The following is a 14,083-nucleotide window of genomic DNA, read 5'->3' as shown; positions in this document are numbered from 1 at the left end:
AAGTATACCTTTACAGACTTGCAGGCCGTATTATACACCATTTCCACAGAGGCTGCGCCCGCTGAGCGACCACTCAACGATCAAAGATTTGACAGATGGCCCGATGAGTCTCATAGATAAAGAACTATTTATTTACGCTTTGTGTGTTTTATTGTCTCTTGATTCATACTTGTTCATTTTGCGTCATATTCCACTTATAAAATCAAGGGTTACACAAATCCAACTTTAATAGTGTTCCTGTACGTCGCTCTGCGATCGTCGTGCGTGTAGTTTGGAGAATCTAACCGAGCTAGATTGGTATGAGGCAGACTCACTACACGTATCGATTTCTGAGGATGGCAGGATTTTTTCTCGCCCGTGTCAGATAATCAATTTCTTCATTACCAGTAATTAAAAGCTGCACTCCCGTGAGTAATTGTTTCTCTACAGGTTGTTTCCAGGGTTATCAAATTTTTAAATTCTATCAAGCCCAAGTAGGTCGGCGAGGGTAAGCTCAAAGCACATATACCTTAAAGTAGAAGGCATGTGCGATCTGCGCAAGTATTACTTTCGAGTACGAGAGCATGATTTTGGGTGGCCTAGCTGTGGGCTTGTGTGTATACTTGTCCGGGGGAATTCAGGAAGCAGGGGATTGCATGCGTGACTCTCTAACCCTGAACAGTTTCTGTCCTAGTCCCAATTAAGTTAAAGTTTCATAATTAGCTCCTTCCTTTCAAACTTCTTCCATTTCCTCAACATGTTTTCAATTTCCTTGCATGCCATACTTTCTATCATTTAAACGGCAGCCCTTGGTTCAAAGTAGGGGAGCTTAAAGTAATCCTGCCTAGTATGTAATTACATTTATCCTTCCTTATATCTTGTGCTATCTAGCTCACTTGTCACGCTCGTGATTTTTACTTCCGGTAACCGAAGTACACAAGTATTGTTTAGGAGGCTGAATTGCTTCGATTGCAAGGTGGTTGGGAGGTGATTTTGATGGTTGATTGATAGGGAGGTCACGTCTGAATGTGACCCAGCAGGCAGCGAATTCGAGTAAGCGGGCTGTATGTGTAGGGATTCAAGAAGTTCCAATATACTTATGAAAACTCAAAACACTTCCAGGATGAGTAGTGTGAAGTTGAAGCTCGCAAAAACTCAAAATACGTATCTGAAATCTCTGACTTCTTGTTGAATGAGTCGTGCTTTCATTTCACTATATAACCCACTTTCGTTGAGTAGGTCTGGCAAGACTTCATTAAGGCCCCCAACATTACATCTTATTAAGATGCTGTCGATCTTGAATATCATAAAAACGCTAAAACGACCCGTTAAAACGTTCCCCGGCCCCGCAGGTTCCTGTATTTCTCGGACTGGGGCAGCCAGCCGAGGATCAGTCGGGCAGACCTGGACGGGGGGAACCGCCTGACACTCCAGTCGGCTAACGTGTACAACCCTAACGGCCTGGCCACCGACGGACAGGCGCTGTTCTGGACCGACTCCCGACTGGCGCTCGACTCGGCAGCGTCCATTGAGAAGTCTTCACTCCTAGGAGGGAACCGAACCACGGTGAATTTCCGTGTGAAGGTAAACAGAACTTGTGTATTTGATTTTATGTCGTCACTTGCTCGCACATATTCAGAATAGATAATCACATAGCATCGCCCACCTATTTGACGAACATGTAGCCAATTTCTCATTGGTTTAACCAGTACTTGTCATCATCCTATTGGTTGAACTGCTAATTATGATAAACAGTGATTGATTGGGTTACATATAAGTTCTTGGGTCACAGTTTTCACTCCCTTTAGCCCTATACGATTATTCGCCCGACACGGTGAAGTCTAGATCACCCCCCCCCCCCACACACACACACGTCCCGAAGTATCTAGACTATAGTAAGATCGTTCTGTCGATATCATTTGAGTGTACATTTACATCTGAGGCAATAAACCGACTAGACTAGACTCGCCGGCGGTACTGGAGCAACATGTTTTCTCTCATCTCTGTAACCCTGGCGCGACCGCCGTAAGATATTTAATCGAATCTGCCTCATCTGAAAATTTAGAAAAACGATATTCCAGTCGTTAGTTTTCTTTTGCATTGGATCAGTGAGCGATATCTTCCTCCACACATTCCAAGTTCTTTTGCCTCAAGACAACAGAACGATGTTTAAGACGTTTCCGAAACAGGCTGTGACCCTGGAGTTGTTTGTCGTTCCACTTGACTTTTCCAGCCATCGATTTTGTAGCCTGACGGGTTATTATCATTGATCTGCGCCACGCGGCGCTTTTATAGACTATCCACCAGGCGGAGCAGAAATTAGATTGCTGACAGAACCATTAGACTCCGTGGAAATAGTTGTTTGAATCACGATTGACTCCCGGCGAAAAGATACAGTAATCACGACGAGAAAGAGAAATTCCCTGTCTTGAATCTCTCCCAGCCTGAAATTGCCAGTAGCCAATACGTTTCCGGTAGAAAGCAATCATCGCCCGGACGCAGTTTCCCCGCAAGAAGAGGACAGGTGTAGAAATCGAAATTGACTGATTTCGGCGAGCAGGTATTTGCGCACGTAAAGGTAATACCTTCCCGGATTAGATCGACGTAGCAGGTGCCAAAGCGGACTCTTTACGGTCTGACTCACTTAGGGATGTGTGCCTGCGAGCTGACCGATTTTCCAGTAAATGGAAACCGACCGATCTTCCCGGAAAATGAAAACCGACCGCGAATCGACTTGGAGGCAAGGTTAAAAGGCCTTTGAGGCAGCAAATTAAAACTTTTGGACAAGATTAGACAAGGTAGTTCCCAAAGTCATGCGAAACTTTTGAAAGGGTTTTGTTTTCCTTTTTTTTTCAAAATTCATCTGGCACATCGTATAATTGTCAATTTTAAGGTAGCTATGGAGCCTGATGGTTACCATGAAATGCATACATATGAAGGTCAATTTCCATGCATACCTGGCGGATTTTTCTTATCTCTATATCTGTGGTTCTAACTTATGAGAAATGTAATAACTTCAGACAGCTTTCAGCACAATCTTGCTTACAAAATAGGCCATGACGGAAGAACTAGCTGTAAATCCGTTAAGTCTGCAATGATCCCACAGGCGATCCGCGCCCTTGGGCTACAGGAGACCAGTTATAAGCAGGCTTATGGCTTTAAGACCCGTTTCAAAGGACTCACGAAAAGTCGTTAGGTCTATCGTATTGATATATCGACTACAACAACACTCGTCAAATGAACAACGATCGGAAGATGCGGCAAGAACTTGGGCCAAGTGTATCGGGACTAGCTAAAAACCCCTCTCCACTAATGGCTGCGACCGCACAGCGATCAACAATTTGATGGGGCGATCAACGAATTTCATAGATAAGAATAACTCTTTTCACGTTTTCTTCTCCTTTTAACCATACTATTACATCTTACATAGTATTCCAATTATGAAATCAAGTCTGAAACACTTGATCACTTGAATGGTCTCTCATGAAACACCATGAATCGCCGTCCAGTGGAAAGAATGTTTATGTCTTTAAGACCCGTTTCAAAGGATTTTGCTACTTGAGGCTCTTTAATTGCAGCTATTTTATAGTACGGCGCGGGAGTGACCGGGAATGATAACTACTGTTATCATGATCACTTCATAAGGTAACTACTTAATGTCATGTTAGGGATAAAAAGCTACCTTGGGGACACTAAGTTGTGCATAAACATCGTTACCTCGTGCCGCTGTGTTTAAGGTGAAGGCTAGGGACTTGACACGTAAAACAGATGGTGTTTGGGTTTTTACACTGATATGTAATCAACGTGTCTGGGTCCCCTGAGCGCGATTCAAACACATTTCATAACCTCACAGCAGTCGTTTCTCCGCCCACTCCGCCCATTCTGTGAGATTAGTGGCTGCGTGAGATTCTACGCGACTGTATATACCGCATATTTTTGTCGTAATGAATACGAAGTATTACCCTGTGAACTATATATCATATGATATATCAATATTTTTCTTTTTTTATCTATGCAATGTCAGACTCAGCTTAGCAGCTGTCACAAGGGCGCTGTCCAATACCTCTGAGGTGACGGTTTACACTGCTCTTAAATTTGTGTCTGTCCTTTAGAGCTACAATGTCCTGTGGGAGGGAGTTCCAGAGCTGTACTGTGGCTGGTAGGAATGTTCTTCTGTGTGATGTTGTGGATGACTTAACAGGTTCCAGAGCGTTGCTGTGTTGCGATCTTGACAGGCGGGTTTCACGTCGGTGTACGTATGGGGTCGGGAGTAAGCTGATGAGTGGTGCTGGGGCATCCTGGTTGTACATGCGGTGCAGGAGAGTGAGGGCCCCAACCTGCCGGCGCTGTTTCAAGGGCTGAATCTGGTTTCTGTCCAACTCGGCCTGTGGGAGATTTATGATCCGTGTGGCCCTCCTTTGTATGGCGTCAAGCAAGTCCAGTGAAGTGTCGCTTGCTCCCATCCAGACTGTTGACGCATATTCCATGCAGGATCGCACCATGCTCTTATAGATGGTGGCTCTCTGTTGTGGGGATAAGTAAGGGGCGACCCTGCGCAGTAGTCCCAGGCGTTTTCCTGCGTCCGTTGCCATTTGCTTTATGTGGTGTGTCCAAGTCAATTCCTTACGAATTGTTACTCCTAGCAGTTCAGCTTCTTCCACTTCTGCGAGAGGAGTATCCATAAAGCTGAGTTCGGGGTGGTTGCCGACGGCGTCCCTCAGGTTACTGACGGTCAGACATTTACATTTTGTGGCCCCGAAGAGAACGTTCCAGCTTTCAGCCCAGCTCTGGATTTTTTGCAAGTCTGTGTTTAGCGACAGTGCTGCTCTGGCTCCTTCTCGTCTTTCTTTTATGATGCTCATGACCGATGAGTCGTCGGCGTACAGGATTGCCGTGTTGGTCAGCCTCTCAGTGAGGTCGTCGATGTAAATGAGAAAGAGTAGGGGGCCAAGGATGGAGCCTTGGGGTACTCCCGCGTTGGTGACTCTGGAGGTTGAGGTTTTCCCACCGACTGTGACTCTCAGTTCTCTGTCTGTCAGGTAGTCCTCAATCCATTTGAGCACATTACCATCGACGCCGATGCCTTTCAGTTTAGCGATTAGTCCCCTGTGCCATACTCGGTCGAAGGCTCTGCTTATATCCAGGCATATCAGCCTGCTTTCCTGTCTCTTATCCTTGGCGTCATGTAGGTGTTGGGTGACGTATGTCAGTGCATCTGCTGTGGAGTGGCCAGCTCTGAATCCAAACTGTTTGTCACTTAAGAGTCTGTTCTTGTTAATGTGCTTCCACAGTGCCTTGTTTATTATTGATTCCATCACTTTGCTTATTATGCAAAGGAGCGAGATTGGCCTGTAGTTGTTTGGATCATGTTCTGGCGCTAAACTACAAAAGTCACGCAATTATAATCATTTTCTCTAAATATTTACATTTTGGAATCTCACCACTAGAAAACGGTCAAAAAAAGTTAGCTATGGTCACGATAATCGAGCCTTTTTAAGGAAAGTGTAGATAAGCCGTAATTTGTGTTCTCTTCATAAGTTTTGATATGGATAGAAATGCCCTTAATGCTCCCACGTGAACTGTTCCTTAGTCTATGGCTGTATCTTATGCCCTTTTTGTTCGTTTTAGGATGACTATAAAGTATTTCCTTATTGCAGGTACCGTTTGGGATCACCCTGGGTGACGATTACGTGTTCTTTAGCGACTGGGACGAGCGGGCGATCTTCCGCGGGAACATGCGCAACGGGGAGATCGTTTCCGTGGTGAAGAACATCTCTCATCCCATGGGGCTGCAGTACTACAAAGGACCGCAATACGTCGATCTGACAGGTGCGTCACATGTGTAGATACACTTAAACAACCTTTTACATTTCTACATACTAGAGGACTCCACAGAGCCAACAAAATGGGTCGAAATCTCTTTTTTCCCCAAATCTCACCCAGAGAAGATTTTGCGTACGTTTTCCAATAAAAGGGCTTTTACAAATCTTAAAGAGGCTAGAACCTCAAGGGGACTGAAAGTGGACCCTGGACGTCTGCTTGTGATAGTGACCTTTACGCTTGTATCTTGCCCAGCTCGAAACCCGTGTGACACCAGCGGCTGTAGCCACATCTGTGTCCCCATCCGCGGGGGCTACCGCTGCCAGTGCCCGGATGTAGGAGGGTTGGTACTGACGGACGACGGGAAGAGATGCGTAGGTATTTACGACACCAATCATTTTATGGCAAGCCTAGCCAAGCCTACTGTCGTAAGTATTTGATTGCCTTTTAAATCGTTACGTGCATGCATGGATGTAAGTAAAGATCATTGCTTTACGCATTAGTTTTTTCATGCAGACATTAAAAATCCATTTGATCACATGTAATCATGAAAGCGTTGTGAACGATCATGTGCTCATAATAACACAGAATGATCAATATATTTAATCAAATGTTTGGATTCGCAGACATGCCTTGCATTCAGTTGAATATTACCTTTTACACACACTGAGGAGAGACTGTTTGACCCCCCAATCGATCTTCCTGTCAATCCGTGGTTAGTACTTACAAACCTCCTTTCTTAACACTACTGCATCCAAATACACCTCAAAAACAATACCTCCTTACCGGAAGTTAATCAGCATATACAGCATTTTCTATTCCTTGTTTTACGTACAGAACCCGACAATTTCCTCCTTGTGGCCGACTACAACGAAATACGCATGCTCTCCTTCGACACACGTGACACCACCGCCTATCCCATCATTCAGCTGGACGGGGCGCCCAACATCGTGGCGCTGACCTATGACCCGGAAGAGAAGTTTGTGTACTGGAGCAGCGTGAACACAGGCATGGTGTCCCGCGGTCGGCTGACAGGGGAGGAGATATCCTACGTCAAGTTGTTCGGAGGGGGCATAGACGGCATGGCGATCGATGTGGATGGGAGGACCTTATATTGGTCGGATGGGATCGCGGGGACCATCGAAATGCTTGATCTGGGCACTTTTGCCCACAAGGTGGCGGTGAAAGATGTAGATAAGCCAAGAGCCATTACCATGGACCCAATCAGGAGGTAAAGAAAAGGGCAATTTCGTTCAGAGAGGGATTGTGTGCTCTTTGATTTAATTTAGATAACAGGTAGAATGTTTAAAACATTAGAAACGCTATTATTGTCGTTCCATCTTTCTTTGGAAAATATATCAACTACTCTGTACCTAGCAAGCACCTCTAGATTCATGTTAAAATGGATGTTAAGGCACGATTAACAGACTAATGTATCTTGTCGTGAAGATGAATTGACAGAATTAAAAGAAATCTACCCTAGGTATGAAATAATCATGACTTATATATTGCATTACAGGACATAAGAACCTTTGAGTATGCCAATGTGGTAATTTTGGCTTTCTTTCTGAATTGATTTATTTCTAGCTACCTGTTCTGGTCGGACTGGGGGAAAGAGCCTAAGATCGAGCGGGCCTCCCTGACCGGGGGGAACCGCACCACGCTGGTCGGCAGGGACCTGGAGTCACCTAACGGCCTGGCAGTGGACGCTGACGAGGGGCGGCTTTACTTTGCCGACGGGACACTCAGGAAAATAGAGTCTATTGCTGAAGAAGGTACTTCCTGCAAACATTCCTGTGCTATCATCATCAGTCCTTTTTACCTTTTGCTTGTCTCTCTGTCATGCTCATGTGTCTATAGTTATTTTATACGCTAGACACGTCGGGGACGCTGACAGGAAGTTAGGCCAAAGGTTCCAGAAAAGGACATATCGTTTTCTGTCTGCAGTTGATTACTCTGCGCATGTCTGTTGTCTTATGGAAGCCAGTAGGAAAATACATAGACAGAATCAGCGAGAAATTCACTACAACAAATAAAGTGGGAAATTCGCCCAAAAAATCTGCTGTAAATACATGTATTTGGGAGAAGTAATACTATGAACTCTTCGATTTCTTGTTGTTAGGAGGAAATCGCCGAGAAGTGTCGACCATCTCTCAGAAAATGGACCATATCTACGGGCTGGCGAAAGTGGGCCCCGCCCTGTTCTACTCCGACTGGAAGACTCAGTCCGTGGCCATGACTGATCTGGTGACAGGCAGGATCGACAAGGTCATCACCGACCTCATCAGACCGACGGAGATCCATGCGCATCATCCAAAGGAGCTGAAAGGTAAGAAATTTAAGAATGGCTATTATAATACTCTAAACGACCAAGTCACAATGGCGCACTGCCTCTTCGGTATGAAATTGTGTATGTAAGAAAACTTGTACTAACAGTTGGATGTCCAGCTCAGATTGATCCGTTACTGGTTGTGGATGTATGTATTCAATTTACAGTCTTGTATTTCAGTTTTTACATAATGCGGGCATAAGCCGGTTCACGGTTGACTGTGCATGCGCCGTGTGATGTATTGTGGGTAATATGTCAGAGTTGAAGGCCCCTGAGATATGAACAAAACATGTCTGGACGTGCTTCAAGCATGGTCTAGAAAAGAATTCTGCTCCCTTACATTTGATCTTGGGCATGCGAAGTTCAAGCAAATTGAATCTACTTATCCAAATTACTGTGACACAATCAACATATCTATTTTTATGATTCACACTTTCTGATTTATCACTAACTAGTGTAACGACTAGTAAACATATTGTTTTGATTCCTGTAGTGTCCGGTATGTGCGCCACTGGCAGGTCACCCTGCTCACACACATGTGTGTCCGTGCCGGGAGGAGTCAGGTGCGCATGCCCACCAGGCATGAGGGTCGCTGCCGACAGAGTCACGTGTGTAGACGGTACGAAAGTTGCATTAAGCATTTTTTTTACGTAAAGGGCTTCCCAATCAACAGTTTTCTTCCAAATCGTGCCAGAATAGTTATTTTTTCCTGCGCAGGAAATGCACATTTTGGAACATTGCTAACATTAACAAAACATGACGTATTAGCAACCATCAACGAGGGGTCGTATCTGTCTACCAGAGGCACATGTAAAAGACTTTTAACACTTGGAGAACTTTACCGTAATCATATTCACGTGTGACCTTCATATTTTATTCGAAATCGTTTGTGGAGTCATTGTGCATATTTAGATGATTCATTTATAAGTCTTTCACTTCTGTTTTATAAGATACTTCCACACCAGGCAATGACGTGACTACTAGCATTAATGAGATCACCACCAACTCTATTGAAACAACTACATTACTGGACAAGACAGGTATGTCTTTTAGCTGCCTAACGGTACTATATTTAGAACTTGTCGTGTCTTATTGTTTAACCCATACAGTTATCTTGATGGAACTTGGACCCATTTATTACCTCCATGCACCGATGTTTTGTTTTCGGTGTGCTTGTCTGTTTGTTTGATTGTGTGTCCGTAAGATACATTGAAGCTAAGGAAGTAAGAGGTTGATGTTCAATGGGGGGTGGAATTACCGCAGGCTGGAAGTGACATGTGGAGTATGTGCTGAATCAGTGAAAAATTCGCGCAATGATGAATAAAACAAGAAATTTGATAACTCTAAATACTTAACTGGGGTGTGAAACCTTCCATTTATTCTTCTCGTTGTTTTGTTGTTCTCTCCCCAGGAACGCCGGGCCCCGTGCTGGCCTGTCCGGCTGACGTTATGAAGGAGGTACCCAGAGCGCCCGTCATGATCACGTGGAAACAACCGCGGCTGGTGGGGAATGGCGCCATCCTGATGGCGGAATGTTCCAGGTATGGATTCCGCCATTTTGATATAAGGCTCAGAGAGTTCGAATTAAAATGGAAAATGCCATGACGTATTTGTTTTCATACCTTCGAGAGAAAAATTATGATTTACTGCCTGAGATTAGGAAAATACTACGCCCGACACTATAGCAAGTTTGAATATTGGCCATAAATTCACAGTTCTATTTTTTCTTTCAAAATCTGTAGGAAACCCGGACTGTTCTACAGGGGGAGCACTGCGGTCACGTGCTGGGTTGTTGATTCGAAGGGAACCAAAAACACCTGCAGGTTTAACGTCAGCATCATCGTCAAAACAGGTAAAACTTTATAAAATGATAACGTCGACATATTCCGAGACGACACCAAGTTTAGTCTTCATCCAATACTTTCTTTATCTACGAGAAATCGAAGATCGAAGTCATTTGGCATGCCTTGATACACGTTCCGTATTTTGCAGTTGAATGTCCGCCCGTGCTCTCTCCGACCAACGGTAACTACACCTGTAAGATCGCCAAGACAGGCAAACAGCGGTGCCGTATGGAGTGTCAGGAGAGATTCTCTCCTTATCCTGACGCCAAGTTTACCTGCACCCCCATGGGAGAATGGAGGGATCCTATACCTCTTTGCATAGGTAATTATTTGTGACACTGGAGTTTTGGCTGGCAAAAAAAGAGTGTCAGTTTTAGTACACTGTTTTGTCATTGGCGAATTATGGTTGACGCGCTGCAGAAATACCAATATTGTTTTGCATTGTGTGTATAGAGGCGTCAATCACAAGACGAACCCGTTACGTTTCATTGGTCCTGAGAATTCATTTTGATGGCCGACGTGGTGTAATTGGATTTTTCCTCTTTGTCAATAGGTGACGTGGAGAGACCGAAGATGTTTCGACGATTTATCTCCTTCTTCCTGCCGGTTCCCTGTCAGAGCATCTCCTCGGTTCTGCCCCTCGACATCACTGGAAAATTACTCAACTACATCGTGCCGCTCCAGCCGTGCAAGCCTCTCTCCCAGGACGCCAGCTGTCTCTCAGTCAAGGCTTCCTGCAGCGCAGGATATTCCGCCAGGAGGCGCAGGCAAGCCGGTCCAGAAAACGGCGTGGCCGTGAACATGACCGTCACGATAAACGCACGACAAGACCCGATCAGGCTCAGAAGACTGGAAAATTCGACGACAGAAAGGATATTGAGGCTATTGAGAACTGGAAACTTTAGTTACGACAACGGGAACAGAGTGTACAGGATCGCGGCAGACGGGGTGGTAGTGTCTGATGTGAACGTGCTGTGTGGTTACGGGAGAATGAAGCTCAGTAAAGGATGTGGTAAGATGACATGGCTCGTCTTTATAACACGCAGAGCTAATGTGATTTTTAAACAGTAGTCCTGTTAAATCTGTTCTCGTTAAGTAGTCCTTACAGCTAAGGGCCTGGTCACATCCCTTGTACGATCGTAGTACGATAAATATTGCAAATTGAGGGTATTAGTAGTATTGGGATAGTCGTGCATGTGTCGGTGGTTAAGTTCTGTCACAGCCATCCTGAAAATTCTACGGCATCAAAATCGTACGACCACCTACAACGATCGTAGCCGCGTCTTTAGCAATAATAGAATCATACATAAGTTTTTCTTTCTTGAACAGTTAAGTGTCCGTCCGGCACTTTTTACAACGAGACCGCCAACCTGTGTCAGTACTGCGTGTTGAACAACTACCAGCCGAACCCGGGGCAGACGTCCTGCCGACTGTGTCCCTGGGGCACGGGCACGGCGGGGGTGGGCGCCTTCGACATCAAACAATGTCAGTTCTCTATGTTCTTTACCTATGACATTCACTGAGCGACCTGTCAAATCTTTAATTGATCGCCTGGCGGTCGCTCAGCAGTCGCAGCTTCTAGTGAAAAGGGGTAGAACTAATCTTCTTCACCAAACCATGCGGTATTAGCAATATCGTTCAAATCTTTCGTATTGTCAGATATGGCCTCTGTATGGCATTGTACAAACTTTACTTCATCCGAAAATTAAATACGTATCGAGGACATTATTATTCCTATGTAATGTCTCTGTAATTGTTTCTGCATCACTTCAGGTGATAGAAGTAACCTCCCCCCCACCGAGAGACCGAGAAACTCCGAGAACACCATCCCCACCTATCTACTCAACAACAAGGGCCCGGGAGTCCTGCTGTTCCTGTACATCGCCGCTGGGTGCGTGGGCTTCATTCTCCTGTCCGCCGCGCTGGCAGCGATCTGCTATCCGCCGTCCATGGGAGATCCTAACAGGGGTAACGACAAGAAGAACGAAATGGCGGGGAACTGTGTACAGCCGAACATGACTACCCTAACCCGCAAGAACAGGGCGTTCGGTTGGGACGACGAGGCGGAAACAGATAACAGGGAAAAAGACCAATCCACGTCCACGTTCCAGACGGGAAGGAAGTGGCGAGAGGGTAACGGAAAGTCGTCGCAGTTAGAAGGGGCGCCCTCTCGTGACGTGAACTTGTATTACAACGAAACGCAAAGGTCACAGAAAGTAACGTATCTGAAGCAGAACAACTTTTGACTGTATTGACGTATGGGGGATTCCAACGATAAAACACGTGGGGACAATATAATACGACAGCCTTTTGAAAAAGGCATAACAAAGAAAGTAGAACGATATATAAGCATTACTCAGCAAAATGGGTGCCAAAAGCTAGATTGATAGGAAGACTATGGAAACTATGTGAATATCGCATTCAAATATCAAATGGCAATAAGTCGTTTCCATAGAGTTGGAATCTAGATATCTGACTTTGTCTGACGTTAATGCATATGATTAGTGGTCATACAGCCTCCACATGTATGATGGACTGTAAAGGTGTGCATTTTATCAATGGATCCGGATGCTTTCAAAAGCCAAAGAGCATTTCTATTACAACTGTTGCATACATAGAATTAGATTGTTTAATTACCACGTGGAGAATCATTCTTGCAATGTGAGGACGTCGACAATATGGTGTTTTAGGCAATAGTCTTTCATTTAATCCCTGACCTGAAAAGACGTCAGTTTGTATGTACATGTCGGCTATTTTCCGGAGCCATATGGACTTTCCGTCTAGCTACCGTGGCATGTATACTATGATGCGATAGAGGCAATGGTGACAAGGCAAGAATTTCTTATCTGTACAGATATTGCTCGATGTTTTTTCATGGTTCATATCTTATCTGAACGAAGCATGAGTCAGTTAAGAATGTTTTTTCGAATGATTTACAGATGAATGTCATACATGTGCTCCAATGCCCTATGCAACAGATTAAGGGGAGGATCACATTCGTCGCAAGGTTGTTGTACGACGATCGCACACTGACGTAGTCGTGCATATGTCGTCCAAAACCTCACCTGGCTTGTTACGGAGAAGGCAGCGCTACATCCGTGAAAATTCTATGGCATTAGAATCGTACGACGGCCTTCAATGAATGTGACCTATCCCCAATCGTCTCCGGTATTATAATATTTTAGACATTATATCACAGGTCAATGTTTAATGTGATAATATGTATAGGCTTTGACTTAATATACATGCCCCTAGAAGTTCGTGTCCCTACTCAAGCTCGGCGCCTGCATTTAACAAAAGATTGCTTTGAAGTTGGCCTTGTCATGTTCAAATTTAGCAAGACTGGCCAACAAAACGTCACATTATGAAGAAATAGTAAGTACCTATCAATACGTGGTACATCGCAATGCCGTCTGTCTAAAACTGTGATGGTTTTTCTTTGTTACAAGTCTTCTGTCATTTCCAACAAGAATACATTGGCGTGATATTGATAATTAAGTATGAATGAATGTTAATGAAAGTCCCACATGGCAACAGAGTATTCGAATGTGTGTTGATTACTGTACATATACATAATAAAATAAAATAATTTGACAATCCTCGATCGATTATGTAAATAGAAGCAAATTAAATTTTCTCATAATGAGAACCGTTCATATGTACATTAAAATGGCCAAGAGTGGTTATATCTGGTTCTCCCGCAGAGAAATAAAATCCGTTGACATGTGAGCTGCTTGTGGCTTTCATGTGTCATTGATGTGTAATCATACACCCTCATGTACGTATACATCCTCTTTCCATCTTTTCCAACGTGCGACCACAAATTTGATAGATCGATTAGCTAATTTCGTAGATGAAGAACGTATCCTTTTAAGATTTGCGTGCACACGATGGTCAAATTTGGGCCCAAATATTCCAACCTTTTCATCGAACAGAATCATGTTCGATATGACGTCATTCGAATCGAATCATGTTCGATATGACGTCAATCGAACCGAACGTTCGTTCGATCCGGGGTTACCCGCGGTCATGTACAGTAAACCCGCGGCTTCAAGCCCGTTTTTACACGGTACCGCCTAACAGTAAAAAAAATCACCTTTTCACAAATATA

At 44.5% G+C, this 14,083-nt stretch overlaps 1 protein-coding gene across 2 annotated transcripts in view; it reads left to right on the top strand.

Moving 5' to 3' along the window:
• The window catches only part of LOC109485957 (low-density lipoprotein receptor-related protein 6-like), a 49,269-nt gene extending 35,575 nt beyond the window's left edge, over positions 1-13,694 (top strand). The window contains exons 6-19 of one of the 2 annotated variants that reach the window (XM_019789661.1): positions 1,332-1,563; positions 5,637-5,808; positions 6,055-6,177; positions 6,637-7,030; positions 7,387-7,574; positions 7,922-8,128; positions 8,622-8,747; positions 9,079-9,168; positions 9,540-9,669; positions 9,871-9,980; positions 10,121-10,294; positions 10,526-10,984; positions 11,302-11,457; positions 11,746-13,694. In XM_019789661.1, coding sequence (XP_019645220.1) covers positions 1,332-1,563; positions 5,637-5,808; positions 6,055-6,177; positions 6,637-7,030; positions 7,387-7,574; positions 7,922-8,128; positions 8,622-8,747; positions 9,079-9,168; positions 9,540-9,669; positions 9,871-9,980; positions 10,121-10,294; positions 10,526-10,984; positions 11,302-11,457; positions 11,746-12,218 — 3,034 coding nt within the window. In that variant the 3' untranslated portion in view covers positions 12,219-13,694. The remainder of the gene's footprint in view (positions 1-1,331; positions 1,564-5,636; positions 5,809-6,054; positions 6,178-6,636; positions 7,031-7,386; positions 7,575-7,921; positions 8,129-8,621; positions 8,748-9,078; positions 9,169-9,539; positions 9,670-9,870; positions 9,981-10,120; positions 10,295-10,525; positions 10,985-11,301; positions 11,458-11,745) is intronic. The other variant, XM_019789662.1, reaches the window with a different exon arrangement.
• Positions 13,695-14,083: the final 389 nt, after the last annotated feature.

This window comes from Branchiostoma belcheri, unplaced genomic scaffold (genome assembly GCF_001625305.1).
Source record: "Branchiostoma belcheri isolate BF01 breed outbred unplaced genomic scaffold, Haploidv18h27 scaffold79, whole genome shotgun sequence".
Lineage (NCBI taxonomy): Eukaryota > Metazoa > Chordata > Leptocardii > Amphioxiformes > Branchiostomatidae > Branchiostoma > Branchiostoma belcheri.
The sequence above is the reverse complement of the archived record's forward strand: the minus strand, read 5'-3'. Positions and strand labels throughout refer to the sequence as shown.